The sequence below is a fragment of the Vanellus vanellus genome (genome assembly GCF_965231255.1).
Source record: "Vanellus vanellus genome assembly, chromosome: 3".
Taxonomy (NCBI): domain Eukaryota; kingdom Metazoa; phylum Chordata; class Aves; order Charadriiformes; family Charadriidae; genus Vanellus; species Vanellus vanellus.
In genome coordinates, this window is record NC_138907.1 from 46,482,453 (window position 1) to 46,501,579 (window position 19,127).

Genomic DNA, 19,127 nt, shown 5'->3' on the forward strand with positions numbered 1-19,127 from the left:
ATTTTAGTGTTTTGTGTATTAGTTCCGTCTTGAACACTATTTTCCATTCTTGCTGCTTCTTAGATGCAGAAAGTTATTTATACGCATAGCTGGGAGAAAACATTAAGCTAGTATCCTGTCAGTCAAAATGAAGCTGGTTGTTGATATCCAAAGTAGTTCATGCTATTTTCATATACGACCTCTATTCTCTGCTTCTGGTTTTGTGTTATAAAAGTGCCTTTCGATCCAAGCAATATGGGATCTTTTCTGATGGCTGTTTCAAGGAAGATTTAGTTGGTTATCTGTAATTACACTCTGAAAACAAACACATCATGACTTGCCTGCCTTTATTTTCAATAAAGTTAGTCAGTATCCCCATGCAAGGAACTAACTTTGGCTCTTGCTAGGAAGGTTTTTGTAGTTGCTGCGCAGCAGGTATTTACATTCTGTAGCAGTGGCGATGTGAGAGGTTTCTTTTTCATTTATAATTTTAGCTTGAGGTTGTAGTTTCAGATATCAGGATTCTTAGCTGTCACAGTAATGTCGTTTGTAAAATACATATGTTTGTGATCTTAAAACATTGCAAACTTACTGATATTTAATGTTTACAGAAATCAGTGGAAATAGTGTGGTTTTGTCTGGAATTCTTTTTAGGAAGATATGTTCTTGCATGTTATTACCCAGCATGTGGTACATGAAATAGTGGCAGCACCAAGTCTCCTGAGATCCCTCTAGCAAGGAAAAGAGCGTGATTAATAGGTAAGCAAGGCAGCACCAAAACCAAAGCATAATAGGCTACGTGAAGGGTTTTCAGTTTACTGGGAAATCAGAATTATCAGACAGAACAACCATTCAAATATGGAAACAGAAGCTTCAACTGTGTGCGATGTTGACTGTGGGAAGGAGATGAGAAGATGAAGCTATAGGATTTTTTTGTTATTTTATCACCGGGGGAAGTGAAAGAAGAGTTGCTTTGAGCAAAGCCTGAAATGCAAGCTCTGACAGTTGAGTGCTGTTGATTGCACGCAGTACACAAATGTGGAAAGATTTATTTCATTTTATCTTATTTTTAACTTAACTTAAACCGGAAAGCAGAACTCATGTAGCTGAGAACTGTGGAATTTTGCTGTAGGGACATTAATGATTCCCTAACTGAGACAGCGCTGTTCATGTTGAGTGATTCTAGCGTGCCATACATGGTCGCAGGTACAAATCTATCCCCGTCTTGCAAATTCACGGCAGCTGAACTAGCAGGGAAAGAATGAAAACAGTGAGAACCAGTGATACAGAACTGGTATACTAACACAAATTGGAAACCCAGGAAGACACGTGGAGGCAGCCTGACTGACATTGCAGGCACCGTGGTCCACTCCTATTGTGAAACACAAAAAGAAAGGGGAAAGAAAAATGCCTGAAGTGATACACTGCCGTGACATTCCTGTGAAAGGAGCAAGGTGCAGGATACTTGCAGTGAAGAGGGCCATAAGGAAGGGAGTATTTTGGAATAATATAGTGACAAATTCTGAAAGTTCTCAGGTTATACATGCCATAGGGAAAAGGCTGCCAAAAGTGCATCTGATATATCTGCAATGATGTTATTAGATGAAAGTCTATCTTAAAACTGGCTTAGTGTGAGTGTTAGCTTCAATCCAAAACTGACCTCATTGATAAGAACCAGTATTAAAATGGAAGAGCATGTCTGCGTATTGATGATGTACAACGTGAACAATTTGGAAATCAGTTTTTCAGTAAGCAAATAAAGTCTGTTGATTAAATAATTCATGCAACCAAAGGAGTATATATATTTGTCTGTTACAGACTCTCACACAGTGAATTATCCACCATACCAGAACACGAGACTATTTTCAATAACAAAAGGGAAGGCAAAAGTAGTTCTTGGGAGTACACGTCCACTATTCTAACAGTAATGTGAGCATATGTCCGTGAGAAAGTCTATTAGCAGGCTGGCGTCTTTGAAGAGAGACTTTGGACAGCACTAGGTAATACTGAAGAAGGGAAGGGTTTGGCAGGCGGAAGCTGTTGTTTAAGAGGACTGTAGAGATATAATTGGTGATAGCAGGAAAGAAGAACAAGAAGCAGACAATGGGATTTATGTCTACATATGCCTTGAGATGTTCCTTCAGCTACAGCATCTTTTGAGATAATCTGCTTGTTAAATGGCATGTCTAGTTTGAGCACAGTAAGTGCTTAGCAGATATTATTTCTTGATCTGTAGTCTTTACATAAAAATAGCAGTTCCAGCTGAAGCAGGATACTTGTCTGGGAAGTAGAAAAGGTTAAGTCAGGTGAATCTTTCTTCTTTCTGTATAACTAGTTACTCTTTGAATACAGAGATATGTGGGACTGATGACAGTCAATTTGAGAATTTCTGTTGGAAACTGAACTGACCATGTAATTTTGGTGAAAATAAGAGCTCTTCAAAATGCTTTATGTGTTTATGTATCAAAAATGAAAATAAAGAAAATTCTGAAGTGTAGGAAGAGAGTGACATAACTGAAAGAACCAGAAATGACAAGATCAATGACTTTGTGCTAAAAGGAGTACAACAGTCTTTAAAATAGTCTTTAAAACCGAAGGATAATGCTTACGTTAAAGTAAATAGGGGTAAGCCTGTGTTGCTTCAAAACCAGTCCTGTGAGCAATGAAAATGGCGGCCTGTGAGATTAGACATATCCGTCTGGATACGTAGAGGTGGGCAGGCTAAAGCATAACTTGCCACCTTTGCACAAATCAAAAAGACAACAGGCAGCCTACAGCTGCTAATGCAGCGCTCATACAGGGAAGAAGTGGGGGTAACAGCAAGGTAAGAAGAGCAGGGAGGAAATGCAAATACAGGAGGCTAGAAATAATTCATCTCACCCAGACCATTCCTGAAATACAAACAATATTCTCTGAAATTCAAAAGCACAGAAAGGCCTGTATCATTAGAGCTCCTTTTTTTTTTTTTTTTTCCTTTTTTTTTTCTCTTTCCTGTTCCCCCTTCCTCCCTCCACATTGCACAAGAACACATCATTTATATCTCGAAAATGAATTATACAAACAATATTCTCTGAAATTCAAAAGCACAGAAAGGCCTGTATCATTAGAGCTCCTTTTTTTTTTTCTTTTTTTTTTTCTCTTTCCTGTTCCCCCTTCCTCCCCCCACACTGCACAAGAACACATCATTTATATCTTGAAAATGAATTATTCTGTGGTGGCATACTCATTCCTGTTCAGTTATTCTGCTTATAATTTCAGCCATCAGCATGAGCACTTGCGTTTTCAGAGCTATCAATATTCAAATCTCTGCTCTGGCAGGCTTTCTGCAGTTGAGTTCCTCTGGCAGGTCTTATGCGGGACCAAATAGGATCCACCCTAAGGTGAACTGAGGTTCTCACAAAGGCAACGCATAATGAAGGATGACTACTGGTGAATATATCACTCCTACGCTTTAATTTGGAAAGCCAGCAGAATCGCACTGGGAGCAGGCATCTTCCTGACAGGTTTCACAATCAGCCTCTGTAAGCTGATCACACAAAGCAAGGGCTGTCCCTTAGGGCCCGCCCGCTGATCTAGAACCAAAAGCTGGCTTGCCAGCCTTTCAAATAAGGCATTCTGTCAATTTTCCACAGCAGGGACGTATAAAACAATTGCACTTGCATAAATAAGGTTCTTAGAATTCCCAGGTCATATACAAAAGTTCAGAGACTGCTCTGATGTTGAGCTTCCAATGTATTTGCACCCTACGGTAACCTTGATAAGATTTTATATATAAGGAACTGAAAATAAAATCTTAGTACAGATGTATGCATAGAATATATTTGTATATTACATTTTCTGTTTCATATAACATCCACTTATGCATACTAAGAGTGAGTATTGACAAAAATATTTCTACAGAGGTTTGTCAAGCCACTTCCAATTGTAATATAACAATACTGCATCTTTCACATAAGTAAACAGGATTTCTACCTCTTCTGCATTGTTTTTGCTTTGTGGGACTCCTAAAATTTTTGATAGAGGATTGCAAAGCTCCTTCACTTTCTTGTTCCTGGTTTATTATTTTTTTTTAAACAAGTTTTCTGCAAAAAATATGATATGGTCTAATAATTGCTCTGTGTAGTAGAACGTTCTGTAACAGGCTACTGCTTTTGGATTTTTAGGTCAGGAATCTTTAATGCAAATGGACTTTGGTATTCTTTTTCATTGGTATCAGGACAATGACATTTTCTTAAACATCAATGTATCTTCCACTTGTGTGTGTGCATTTTTTCCTTCATTTGATTGTTGTGTTTGGGGTTTTCCTGGAAAAAATATTCCTCATAAATATTTTAGTCTGAATCACTGGAATAACTAGATGGAAATTCCCTTCTGAAATATTTGAGGAAAAATTACTATTTTGACCTTTTAATTTAATAAAAGTAGGTACATCTGAAGCAAAATTTATTTTTTCCAGACTATACTATGTACTGAAAGTACAATATTGTATCACTAGCTTTATGGTTAGGATGAAATGTGATTTTAAAGAATGTATTTTGTTTATGTTCAGTTTTAAGAACTTCTGTGTGGCTGTTCAGCAGTATTCATTTTAATATGTTCACATCGATGACAGTGAAGATTGCTATGGATATATACGGAAAATGTAAAACTATTTAAGATAATTACGAAAATTAGCATCTCCTCTACTAAGATATGCATTCCTGATACCTTTCTAAAAGACTGCATAACTGAAAGCTGTGTTTGAACTAACTCTATAGTGTATACATTTCAATTAATATACAATCTATCTACACTATACAATGTTTTACAGCTCACTCTGGAGCTTAGAGGTCAGCACACAAGTCTTACGTCCTTGGCTATACAGTTACAAATATTAAACTAATACGCTGTTATTTTCAATGTGAAAGTGAGTTTTGGATCTAGGCTAGACTCTACAAATGCATTAAAAGAAAAGAATACTATGGTTTTTAAATTGCTTCCGGAACAAAAATCTTTAAGTTTCAGAATAAAACTCTGCATGTAAATATCTCATATGTTGTTTCACAGCCTTCTTAAAAATATAACTTTGTCTATCTAGCAACTTTTCTGCTCAGTGCTCAGGTTTAATATGGTATGCTTTAAGAATGAATGCTGCCTGCTCACACAGCATTCATATGAAAATGCGAAGAACACATGTGCAAAGTCGCACAAAAAAACTTTAGAAATTCTTCCCATCTTATTCTCCCAAAGTTTAAAAATTGTTCCACCCATACTGAGTATTGAACAGGAAAATACAGAAACCAGAGAAATGAAGCTAAGCACTCTTTGCTTATACACTTTTTACAGTTCATTATAATAGCTTCAAAATTAATTGTACATCATTGTTATAGGAAGACTAATTATTGTGTTTATTGTTTAGATGAATTCTGGTTCTCAGATGGGTCCTTATCTGATAAAGCCAAATTCAATGATCCTGGCCTGATGCCCCTGCCAGACACTGCCACAGGGCTAGACTGGTCCCACCTGGTAGATGCTGCACGAGCGTTTGAAGGTAACAGGAAAATTTGAATAAAGATCAATGTTCAGTACGCAGAGGTGGTTTTTTGTTTGGTTTGTTTTTTTTTTTTTTTTAAATATATATTGTATAGCCACATTTTGAATTACAAAAATCCAGTGTTTGCCTTCATAGCCCTTTAGTTCTTTTGGCAGTATCACTTCTCAGTGCAGAAGATTGTCACTGAAGAATTGGGGTATTCACGATACTTTCAGTATCTAACTTAAATCTAATTCCTCCACCTAGGCGCCTAAGTTCCTTCTGTAATCGGTTGGAAAAATCAGGTGTTTTGAAGGAGAGAGTCAAAGCATTTAAGTTAGATGTTTAAAATGAAACTGGGAGTAACATTTCCCTGAGTTTATTGTGTTGTGTTTATAAACTTGTATGTGTAGTCCAAGTGATGTTGCAGTCCCCCTCAGTTTCCATAATAAGCCCTTGAAAAACAGCAAAAGCGTGCTCTATATTTTCCAGTAGCAGAACTGGAGGTGCAGGTTATAGACCGTGTTTGCATTATTAAATTATAAGACAAGGTTACCCTAGAAAAACAACTCATTTGCCTCTCTGAGAGCTAAACCTACACATACTGTATAAACGCAGAAAGGTGGGTGTTGGTTTGAGTGTATATCTGAATATATACAGTTGAATGTTTGTGCTTTGTTATTTCTGAGGGGTGTTTTGATTAGGTCACTGTGCTGTGCAAAAATTTCCATTGTTCCTTAACGGGGAAGTCAGAATTATCTGTGAATAAGGGTGACATTACCAGAGTCACCATTTTATAAGATACATCTCTTGACTTTATGAGGAGAACTGGCTGTGAAGTTAGTGATGAGATGTTCTTCTGTGTTTGGTTTTGTTTGTTTTGTTTTGTTTTGTTTTTTTAACTAAAAGCGACCATGGGAATCAGTTTTCTGATACCCGATTCCTTCCCTAAGTATAAAGTGATTATATTTCAATTTGATCAAAAGCTCTTCAGAACTGCTTACTATACTAATTTAATTGGCATTGTTAAAAACCCAAACCAACAGTAATGATTAGCAATCTAAAGTACTCTATTGTTTCTTACCTTGATTAACTGTGTGTGCAGTCATTACCGCTCAGTACTACTCAAACACGCCTGTTGTGGCTGGCAGGAACTTTTGTGAAACTGTGAGTCTGACAACTGTTCCCGTGCACTCCTATGTTTGATTGCTCAGGGAACATCCTGCTATTTGTTACTGACATCTTAAATAACTGAAAATAGATTTGGATCACTAAACAACTGACTCTGTACCTTTGTACTTGAAGAAGACTTTACAATGCTAATAAAAATGTTGAGTTCAGCTGACTAAAAGGTCATTCTGTACCAGTAGTAGCTGGTGATCACCAGCAACTGTCCTTGAAAACTAATAGATTTTCATTATTTTTACTACACAATATCATCAAGAAAATAATTTCACTTTGGTAAGTGTTATGTGAGTATAATTAGCACTTGAATTTGAGAAAGGTGTAGAACAACATAGCTATACACAGTGGCCTGTCCTAGGCAGGAGGAGTATTCACTTGTTGGGTTTTAGTTGCAAAAATCTTAGCTATATCTGCAGGTAACGCTGCAGAACCGATGGTCTGAGTCGCAAGACAGAAGCTTTTTATTGTTGGGGGTTTTCTTTAGTTATTGCAAGAATTTGAGTAGTAAATAATAGTCTAGTTTTGTATAAAGGAACATAGTTTTCTTTTTAGGACTCTGCAAAAGTGTCATCTGTGTATATGTTAGATGATTTCTAAAATGTTTTGACTAAATTCATAGTACTGCAATTTGAAATTTTTACAAGGAATGGAATTTTAAAGTCCATGTTCAACTTCCTCTATCCTATGTCTTACAATTTGAAAGTCATTTAAAAAAACCCAAACTGATAGGCATGTCATAAAAAATCACTGGGAGGGAAAGTGTTAGATATGAATTACTAGGAACAGTTTCTTTATGTATTTTGATGGTGTTGACTTAGGAGTTGCTTCAACTTGCTATTTAAAAATAGCTTGGAACTACTCTTCTGCATTATAGTAATGGGAAAAAGAAAGTGGATGATTGTAAAATTTGTCCACTTCTGAATACAAAACTGCTTTTATCTTTTTATTAGACTGTGTGGAAATGTGATCACATTTTATATAGATCCATCTCAAAAGAATCCAGAACAAACACCACCACCACCCCCCAAAACCTTCAACGAAAAAGATCACGAAATGGATAGAGCTTGTTTAATACTGATTTAAGAAATAAATGTTAGTTGTTCACTAGTTTGGCTTTGCCAACCTGATATTTCAAAGTTGTGTTCTGTCCTAGAACATAGATACATGACTTAATTTGTTTTTTCTTTGTACAGGTCTCTTCTTAATATCAGTTTATTAGAATTGCCAATCTGATTCCGAGGTCAGAGTTCTTCCCCTGTGATCTCTCTAGATTGTACACTGAGAAGTTACATATTTTGATCAGTTCAAAATCCATAATATGGGCCTCACAATCCTTCATCTGTCCTAAAATACAGTTGTATCTCGATTAATGTTAAATATAGCCTTTTTAGGTGCTTATAATGTTGGCATTAATTGGATTAAGAGTTAAATAGCAAGATTTTTGCTACCATCACCTGTACTCAGAGTTTACTCATGGGTGTAATAAGAACAGCGACCTCATTTTTAGCTTCCCTTCCCCCAAATGAGCAATTGACTAGATTGTTTATTAATTAGTATTAGCTTTTATCCAGCTCCTGTGTAGGACAGCAGTTTTTAAACTATGATCCATGAGGGTGGAGTAAGTAATGACTTTTTTTTTGATTGAAAGCATGATGGCAGTGCTTTTCACTACTTTTGCTTGGCAAGGACTTTTGTGGTAAGCTGAATATTTACTTCAAACTTTTCCTGAAAATCCTCTGTTATTCCTAAGACAGGTCTTCGCAGCGCAATGGAGAGCTGTGCAGGCGTTAACTCCACGGGCTCCAGAAGCTGCCTCAGTAAGGGGTTTTGCTTGAGCCGCGTCTGTTGAGGGTCAGCGTCCATAAGCTGGAGCCCAGTGCAATGTTATTTTAAGTCTTTGCACTGCCTTCCTTTGCAGGACATATAGGTTTGACTCTGATATTTTTCCAGAGATCATCTTTAGCGTGCAGGCAGGCAGGAGCAAGGGGTAGCCTTCCATTTCTTTCGTACATGGATAGGCTGCTTCCAGTTCCCTTCTCTTATTTTGGTGGGCGCTGCAGAGACAGTAACCAGGGAGCAGCTGACACGCTCGAAGTACACTGTTGTAATACTTTTGTATCTGTCCCTGAAGCAAACAATAAAAAATAGGTAGAACTGGATGTGACTGTACAGCAAAAGAAGTGGGGGCTTAGGGAGGGCAGTTGGGGTGAAAAAGGAGGAGTTAAAGAAGCAAAACCAAAGAAAGCGTGTTGAAATTAGTAAAGATAAGGATACGGGAATTTATAGAATAAGCTGGAAAGCTGAATTAGAAAAAGGAGAACAAAGAAATCTCGGAAAAGAATGAGGAAAAAGGAGAGAATGTAATTTTTAATTCTCTTTCTGCATTATCCTTCCAATAGATTTCCAAGTTAGGGAAGAAGGACTGGCTTTCAACGTGTATTGTGTCACTGGTGGCTAATTTTGGATCTTTTCAATGTTTTGGGTAACAAAAGGAGAAGCCTTTCTAGATGTCCATATCTGTTACTGTCATTGTAGAAGAGAATTAATGCAAACATAAATATTTATTATTATTATTATGAATAGAACTTTGTAGTATCTGCGCTACTTTTAACTGGGTTTATCGTGCTTTTAAAAAGCTATTTAGTGTTTAGTAAATCATATTGTGGGAATTAACAACCTAAGAAAGTTCCTCTGATGTCTCTGATTTAGTTCATTAAAATAGGTGGTTTCAACTTCTGATGTTTTTTCAGGTTATTTTTTGGAACGTCTACTAATGCCAATCAGAATGCAGTGTTTCTTAATGCCAATTTATCTTTGCAGAAACATCTGTGCTACTATAATTAATATTATTTTAATACTTCCATTTAAAATCTTTATAGCTTAATGCAAGTAATGCTACACATAACATAATGAGAAAGAAGTGAAGCATTCAGCATGAGAGATAATTATTTTAACCAAATTAGTATGTTAAACTGCTAGAAAAAGAAAAAATGAAAATATTTAGTTAACATTTGGTCATTTCTAGTGCATGCATGTGTAACTCTTTTTGCTTCAGTGAGTATGTCAGTGTGTGGGTTTGGTTCAACTTTGCCTTAATAATGAGAGTGCAGCTTCATGCACTATACTCATTTGAGCCTTTTCTACTCTCCAGCACATCAAAATTGTCTGGAGTTTTTTCTGGCCTTTGTTAGTAGTCTGGAACAATGAAAATCCGGATTCAAATTCTTAGTGGTTACAACTGTGCAATTCTATTACTTTAATGTGTACTTGAATTTGTCTCATCTTTGGTCTTAAGTCAACTGTTGCTTAAACTTTTGGTATAAACACCTCTATATCTTTGAAAATAGTTTTCTATGCATGGGTCCTATGTGGGGTTTGGCAAAGATGTCCCAGATAAAAATAAGAGCTCTGAGATTTATATGTATTTTCCTCTGTTTAGTATGGACATATCACTTGAATTGAATAGGAGGTGTCCCTGTAGTTTCAAGGAAGCAGAACTTTTGTCTATAGCATCATAGTCAGAAATGCACTTGATTTTTCTTTTGAAAAATTAACCACCAGTAAAGGTACCTTTGATTTCATTTTCATGAATATAAAGCCGAGCCTATTCTGTTAAGAACAAACAAACCAAAAATCAGTAGGAAGATTTTGCTCTTTGAAGCACAAGTTCAACCTTCACCACACTTCAAGTTTAAAAACAGTTCTAATTTAAATAGTAAATTGGTGAAACTAATGCAAAGCACGAATACTTACAGGGACATCAGTGAGATTTGATATAGTTACTGAAAATTTAAATGTGTCTTCAATAGTATTTGGAAAGTATTCAAAGGCAAGATGTTTTGCTATTCCAGGATCTTGTTGATATACTAGTTATTACAGAGATTTATTGTGTTACTACCTTGTTCAGAGAATGATTTTGACACCAACCTGGCTTTTGAAAATTAACTACTCCTTGAAGAGCAACACAGGAATTTGCATAGTATGTCATATGATTGGAGACTTCTGGTTATTAGTAGCCATGTAATGACTTTATTCCTCACCTGATGAACGTGAGAATATGGTTTCGTATTTTATAACGATATGAATATTGGAAAAATATATTGAAGTTATACTAGGAAAATAGAAAAGGTTTAGTAATTTCCTACTATAAGTGTTAGTATTACTTTTTTAATTATATAGAGTTGAAATTCATTAGGGATTGCACAAGGAAGAAAATCCACACATTATACTTCATTGTGAGCACCCGTGTTTTATATTTCTGTTCTGTGTTGAAATAATATGAAAATATTTTAAAATATTGTGTTTAAAAATGGCATCAGGTGATTTCATTAACAGCTGCATGTACCTGGTTTTGCACCTGCTTTTACCCATCAAGAAAAAGATGCTTTCAAATACTGCTGGGGAGATCAAGCTGACAAAACATTTACTCAACTGACAAAATAAACCAGACAAGTGGCCATTCTCTTTAGTTAAGCTTACTCGGCAGAGGAAGAAAAGTGCAGATTTTTTTTTGCTGTAGTGCAGATTATTACAGTAGAATTGCCTCTGAGACACAGTGTCACATGTCACATATTGTTGGCCATAGGAAAAATAGGCAACAGCATAACATTTGTTGCTGGCGTTATTTTTTTCTATCTAGTAGTAATAAAAATGTGAACAGTATGAAGGTGAAATCAAGAATTAGATAGGTACTTCAAACTGACTGTTTACACAGTCTTATTTCCTGCCTACATACTGCTTTGGATCTGGGAAACTAGTTTTAGTTTGTCTGTACTAATTAAATCTATTCAACTTAAGTTTCAATCTGTAACTTACGTCACTGATTATGTGTTCAAAATTACATTCTTACCTCATTGTCAGCACATATGAAAAAGTCATGTTCATATTTGCTGAGATCCATCACTAGTCAAAAATAAGGCTAAAAACAGGGAAACAAGCTGTGGTCTTTAAAACTGGACAAAAAATTACATGCAGTTATTCTTCATTATATTATAGAATGATTTGTCAATCTTTGCTATTCCTTAAAACTATTCATTTAAAACAAAAATCCCTTTAAAGAGCTTTTTAGTGATTTCCTATTTTTGTTTGGTAGAACTTTTAAACCAAAATTTCCTTCGTAGTTAAAATGGTGTGGCCTGCATTCACTGTTCGGGTGCGTAGAGTTTGGAGGGTTGTCTTTTTTATGTATTCTGCCAAGTTGTCGTGCTGTGTCGTAATACTGGATTTTACTATTAGAGACACGGGGCGCGACACCTCACTCTTTCCTGTAACTTGGGTGTTCTGTCAAAATGGCGTTGGAAGGCTGAGGGCGAGAGCCAGCGTGAGCTGCACGGGCCATATTCTACTGTGTGCGCTGTACGTGAGGGCCACAGCTGCTCCGGTGGCGATGGACTGTCTTGTTTATAGGAACATTCTAAATCTTATTCCAGGTTTTGACTCAGATGAAGAATTTGGGCCGTTCTGTCATCACACGCCGTTTCTAGGTGATGGTCTGGGATTGATGGCTTTTGCCTTTTGTAAACTTTCTTTAATATTTCCTATGTTTGCACGTTTGCATGATGATGCAAGCTTCGGGCCTGTGGGGTGGTAGAGCAAGGGGAGAGAGGGCAAGGCAGGCATGTTGTTGCCAGAATTTATACAAGCCTACAGACATGGATTTTGTTTGACAGAAATGGGTTAAATCGATCTCCGCAGAATATGGATTTTTATTTTTTTTTAAAGAAGACAAATTAAATCCTAATGAATGCATCACTTACTCTTGTTCTGTGCAATGATGATCTGCATGGCATACTTCTATTATGTGGTGACTGATGTATTTTGGCAACCACACTGTATATCCATAGGTAATTACATCTGTGCTTGTTAGATTGCGTTCCAGTGGACTCCAATGTAGATAATAGCGTGCCCTAGTAATATATATAACAAAAACTCAATTGATAAAAATAGTGTGAATTTACTGTTTTTCAAGTATGCAGATTGCCATTAGGTTCTGCAAATGCTTGAGAGAGTAAAACAGTACGAAGTGAACAGTGCAGATTTCTGAGGAATCTGAGGGCTTTAAGTCCGTGGAAAACTTTTTTGCTGAATTATTAGTCATTGGTTGTGTCCCTGACTTCTCAAATGGTTTTCTGCATATTTCATCGAGACCAATATACTGTTTATATCAGTATTAACTGGTCCAAACAAATCTGTCTTATTCTGCCAATATACAAAAAAAAAAAAAATTGCTTTGAGGTTGCCTTTGGATGCAGATGTGGGGAAGCCAACTAGTTGGAATATACTTTACATCTGCTGATTATCTTCAAAGCTGTGATGTAGAAACCTACATCCATTTCTCTAACTGAGCCAGGATAATGGCTATAATATAGCCTTTTATTTTGTATATATGTCCAGCTTTAAACGTATCCTTATGTTACTTTTTTACAGATCAGAGAGTAGCATCTTTTTGCACCTTGAATGATATACAGCAAGCTCAGGGCTTGGAAGGAACACAAGAGTTACCTTTGGATGAGAGTCCCACAGACGGAAAAGATTTCCTTGAGGCTACTGGGTATGTCAGAATTAAAGCTTACTGCTTACAAAAATATCTTAAGAAAAGATTTTCCCTTAATGTTGCATGTCAAATTGCCTGTATGCATGTTTCACTGCTATTTGATGGCAGACCTGTTACCTTGACTGATCATGTCTTTAATTTTGAAAAACGTTTCTAGTCACATAAAGCTCTCTCACTAAATATGCCTCTAATGCAGAGTACGGTTAGATGGAGAGTTGCAGCTAATCACATTTTTCACTGTATTCTGCCTAAACAATTATAATTTGTGTTACGCTTATTTCTATTTTCATTTGAATCGAACCGATAAAAGGAGCTCAACTCTGCAGTATGCAGTAACCTTATCTGCAGCAAGTGTCTCAGACCTTGGAACAGGTGTTCTTACCTATCTTTTGCAACTATTTGCTACTTGCAAATCCATAATTGTTCATTTATACAAAGGTAAATTAATCAAGAGAACCTGTAACTGAGGACTCCTTCCTCCCTTTCCCCTCCTCCCATCTTCCCTGCCGTGAGGAGTGTATTTGTTAAAAACACAGATACAGCAGATTAATCTGTCCACCAGCATGATTTAAAAGAAAAACACATCTTTGCTTAGTTTAGCTCTTCAGCTGCAGGAATGGAAGAACAGGAAACGGAGGGAAAAGTCGTCTTGCTTGTTATGCTATCACGTTTTAATTTGAACCAATTTTACACAAATTAACTTACTTACAGGGTAAAGCGCATTTATTGTAATGACTTCTAAGTCCACATCTTTCCCCAGCCCAGTGATCAGTAAGGATTGCAAAAGACTGTTAAAGACGTTCCACTTTTAGCATCGGCAAATCTGTCAGATTTGTGCACTTGCATGAAGCAGCTGATTCCGCTTTGTACATAAAGCTTCTCTCTTCTAGACAAAATGATTCACATTAGGGCTAATTTCATCTATAACATGTATGAAACTGTCTCCCGCACTGCTCACTGTCATACAGGAAAGAAGCTATTCTCAGTATTTTCTTTCACTCGTGCGTTTGATTAACCTGTGGCGATGTTTCATATGTTCTGACCTTTAAACAAAATATTTGTCGCCATAAAGCCATAGGTTTAGCCTTTACTGGAAATGACACAACTGCAGACCAGACAAAAGAACTCTGAACAGCTCTTTCAGTTTACAGTAATTGCTGCCGCCACTTGCCTCAGATTAGTACAGGCCTTATCAGAAAGCAGCTTGTTAACAAATGTGCTCGGCACACCATTTAGCAGCAAGTTTGACTTACACTGTGGGGGTACGTGTAAATAATTCCTAAAGCATTCCTTCTTAAAATCGTTGTAATTTCTGCCTGATTTGCGTGAGAGGCAGGGTCATATTTCAGATGTTGCAGCAACGGGTTTACGTTGCAGTAATAGTCTTTTGCTCATGCTGGTTCTGTCCGTGTTTTCCTAACGATGCCTAAACTGATTTGTTTGCTTTGCTATTCCTAAAAGTGTTACTCTGCAGAAGCTGGGGGAGAAAATGTTTTTAATTAACTCAGAGTGAAGGCAGTGGTTTGCTTTACAGGGAACATGCTCCAAGTACTCTCACTGGAAAAGTAAACCAGCTAGAAGTCATCCTCCGGCAACTACAAACCGACCTGAGAAAGGTAGGAGACCGTTAGCGATATTATAACTCTCCAGTTTTAATAGTTATATTTTTATGCAGACTTCATCAAGGACTTGAAAAAAGTACATCAGTTAAACTATCTAGTGAAATTAACGAATGGTAGAGCCCAGTGGTTGACCAGAACTCCGAGGTGCAGAAGGTCTGGTGGGAATGGCTACGTGAACATGCTGCCCCAAGGCTAACCGGTTTATGGGTCTTTACTCCAGAATAACTGTCCTACATATGGTCGTAGCCCAGAAAGAATGAGGCGCTTTATCTCCATTGATGGTACCTCGGATTTAACAAAGGATAGGGGTATGGACACGGACACTCCAGTTTTGGCATCCTTGTTGCCTTGTGGTATCTTGATCGTGTACGAATGACTTGCTTTGTGTCTCATTTGCTGTCTAAGTGCTGAGTCAGAGACAATGCCAGGAGTGGTAGAAACGAGACTGCTTTTGGCAAGAAAGTAATCATGTAAGGGAAAATGTGAAATTAGATATTTTTCTTCCTTAACGTATGCTTGAAATCAATTCTGTATGGCTTGGGCTCTCACCTATGATTTGTGATACCTAAAAGCTTCTTATCCTTTTAGTGCTTGATTATTTTTTGTTTGGTTAAATGGAGTAAACTCCTGTAATTTTTCTATTAAAATAGCATCTAGTTTTCCTTTTAGCTTGCAATATTTTCTCAGAACGAATGAGGTAGTTGGAGCATATTTGGGGAATTAATTTACAGTTAGTAGCTGTTGAGCGCTCTCATCCATTCTGACAAGATACAGCTCTATGACTTGCACAGAAATATTAACAACAAAAATAAATGCTGTCGCCACGACCACTCACTTTGCTCAACTTGTATCTTTGTTAACCAGGAAAAACAGGACAAGGCAGTTCTCCAAGCAGAGGTACAGCATCTGAGACAAGATAACATGAGGCTTCAGGAGGAGTCTCAAACAGCAGCTGCTCAGCTGAGGAAATTTACGGAATGGTTTTTCAATACAATAGACAAAAAATCCTAATGACTGGGCCCCTGGAAAATACTTCCTTGAACAACGTAACAGCTGTATTTTTTTGAATTAGCGGGGTAATAATTTCACTGTGTTCACAATCCATTTTAGGTGTTTCTGCTACATTCTCTGTCCAGCTTAACTCATTTGAAAAGGAGAGAGAACTGTGGTAATGCGTCTTTAAGTTCATATGAAGAAAGCAGAGAATAGCAGATATTTGTTTGTGTGCAGATGAATGTAAAGAATCCTTAGTGTCATTTTAGACATTTTTAGAAGATGCGCTGGCTGGGGCTTGCCTGAAGAGGAATATTTGGGGTTTTAGTTCCTGCATTTCAGGTGCGCTGGTGAAGATGTTAAAGCAATTTACATTAGCTTGGGCTTCAGTATTGTAAGATAAAAAGAATAACCAGACGTATACTTTAATGTTTAAAAGGTGCTCTATTTTTTTGTATGTACAGTAGTTTTATTTCCACAGTCCACATTGTCATAGCAATAACAATGGAGGTATAGTGAATAGTCACAAAGCTGTGTTTATAAAATGTTAGCACTGATGTGTTTAACACTAGTTTGGATGCAGATACATTAGAGATTATTTATTTGCAGGAACAAATGGTGCCTGAATATAAACAGTGTTCTGATTTTCTAAAAATACACATGCCTTGTAAATGGCTCACTGGCGTTAGCCCACTCCCAACTTCAGTTACTTTTGTATAGTTGATGTTCAGCTCAACAGTTATACCGCTTAACTATTGAAATCATGTATGGTGTGAGCCAGCCAATCAATTGTACAATGCCAAATTTGTTTATCTTTGTACAGAAGCTTTGATCAAGTGTCTTGTATTTAACACCTTTATTTAAGCTTATTTAACCTAAATTGTTGGTTTTATAAAGTTTGTTTTATCTGCACTATGGTGAGGTCAGTTGGTTGCAAGTTGTAATATTTTTAGCTTGCCAAGACTGTACTGAGGAGTTCTAGAAAATTCTAACAATTGGATGCTGCTAGTATACAATTGATTTGTTTGTATGCTTTAACATTTTTAACTGTTTAATTTGAAATGAACATACATCCTGCTTTTTTAATAAATGTTAAAAATCTAAACCTGAATGATTTTATCTTGTATATCTCGTATAACCACAGCTACCAGGGGTTCTGTTCAGCCCGCTCTCTAGGTTCCTAGTCCGGAGACAGTCCAGCCCCCCAGAGCTCTCTCGGTTCCTTGTTTCCATCAGGGGACTGTCAGCATTATCAAAGTTGATCTCTTTGGTGTGTCCTGTCCTATAACTGAAGAGGTAGCTTCAAGCAGCAAAAGCGGGTTTGACTGTTCACAGGCACTGATTAGGAGAAAAACGGCTTTACCCAAAAATACCTCCTAAAGAAAGTTTTCGAAAGGGGTCTAGTTTTTCTCATATTGTTTTGCATTAATTGTAGCTGCAAATAGCTTGCCATCTTCTTGTGCCAGCAATCAAGGATTTGATTGCAGCGTTAGCATGTGAGTTGGTTTGTGTATAGTACGGAGCTTAAAGTATACGCCAAAAAAGTGCAGTTTTGCAAAATGAAATGAAGCTATGATTCAGTCTGGAGAAGAGAAGACTCCAGGGAGACCTTATAGCAGCTTTCCAGTATCTGAAGGGGGCCTCCAGGAAAAATGGGAAGGGACTTTTTACAAGGGCATGTAGTGATAGGACGAGGGGCAATCGCTTCAAACTGTAAGAGGGTAGATTTAGAATGGATATTAGGAAGAAATTTTTCACTCTGAGGGTGGTGAGGCACTGGCCCAGGTTGCCCAGGGAAGTTGTGGAGGCCCTATCCCTGGAGGCTTTCAAGGCCAGGCTGGATGGGGCTTTGAGCAACCTGGTCCAGTGGGAGGTATCCCTGCCCATGGCAGGGGGGTTGGAACTCGATGATCTCAAGGTCCCTTCCAACTTAAACCATTCTATGATTAGTGAGCACTTTTGCTGTTATCCGTCTGAGAGAAAAAAAATCAAGGTCATGATTGTATCCCAGTTTCCTTTCACCAGCTGAACGCATTCAGGCAAACCTACTGAAAGTTGCTGAATAGTTAAATATATTCAGCTGATGCAAGTAAAATTCTGTATCCACTGTTAGTGCGTATCGGCTAAGAAATGTTTTGTAAGTTGATCAAATGTCTGTCTCTGCTATAACAATTGTTCTGAATGATTGCTCTTAGGAAAGGTTATTCACGGGCAGAGAATCAAGGCTTTGGTATCCTTACATTCAAATGGAAAAGACTACTTTGTCTTTGTATTTTTTCATCAAAAACTCTGACTCTTGCATACCAAGCAATATCCATTAAGCTGCATTAACTTAGAGTAATTAAACATGGCCGTCATGTGTTACACTAGATTCTGATTTAAACACCTTACAGGAGTCATTAGCAAAGCCATCTGGCTGGAGACTTTGCCAAGTGACAGTGCTGAACAACTCGGGCAATTTGTCTGTGAACATGCTGGTGCGAGGATTGCTTTGTCCACTTTGAAAAACCGTGTGAACTGAAATGAACTTGAGAATAAGCTGCTTCTGGAGGGACGCTACTGGCTTTGTATGAGCGTTTATAGTCCAATATTCATTTTAGCTCTTTATCTCTCAGTTACTGGAAACAAATACCTACCTGCACAAAAAGGATTTTCGGTGGCTGTCGTCTTTTCCCATCCGATTGAAAACATTTTATTTCCAAACGTTACAGAAAACTTTGTCTACGAATTTCTTAGTCTCTTTGCTGACAAAAGCAGTTGTCAGAGGCATGTGGTTCTTTAAGTAACTTTCACCATGGGAAGAAGTTCCTGTTCAAATGACCTGCGAATGCAATATTTATCGGAGACCATACTACATGTTTGGCATAGGTGAAGGCCATTTAATTGTACATTTTAATTAACTCGTTTTTAAGAATAATCCTCTCGGATACATTTTCCTAACAAAAATGCCTGGTTTAGACATGTGGAGGCAGAGGCTAAGTCTACATAAGAAACTAGTGTGGAGCACTAGGGAAGTTTAGAGTGCTGCTAACCCAGGTTTCGGGAGTGGGAGGAGATCTTTCGGGCGCATGACTGGACACCTCTTAGTGGCTGAAATAATATGTTACGTGGGCTCTGACTTAGCTTTGTCTGGAAGCTCTCTACTTTAAAACCAATCCATATGAACCAAAACAGAGTGAGTGGGGATGACTGAGATGTTCACTTCAAAGATGTGTTCGTGATCTAAATTAAAACAGTAATATGGAAGCGTTTTAAATGTCAACAAAGTCTTCCCGGCCCAGCA

General features: G+C 37.4%; 1 protein-coding gene across 2 annotated transcripts in view; it reads left to right on the top strand.

Moving 5' to 3' along the window:
- The window catches only part of SIPA1L2 (signal induced proliferation associated 1 like 2), a gene marked incomplete at its 5' end in the record, with an annotated part of 89,655 nt that extends 72,739 nt beyond the window's left edge, over window positions 1–16,916 (top strand). Inside the window, 5 exons of one of the 2 annotated variants that reach the window (XM_082481871.1) lie at window positions 5,378–5,509; window positions 12,106–12,159; window positions 13,103–13,226; window positions 14,764–14,845; window positions 15,716–16,916. In XM_082481871.1, the coding sequence (XP_082337997.1) occupies window positions 5,378–5,509; window positions 12,106–12,159; window positions 13,103–13,226; window positions 14,764–14,845; window positions 15,716–15,862 (539 nt within the window). In that variant the 3' untranslated portion in view covers window positions 15,863–16,916. The remainder of the gene's footprint in view (window positions 1–5,377; window positions 5,510–12,105; window positions 12,160–13,102; window positions 13,227–14,763; window positions 14,846–15,715) is intronic. The other variant, XM_082481872.1, reaches the window with a different exon arrangement.
- Between the last annotated feature and the right edge of the window lie 2,211 nt (window positions 16,917–19,127).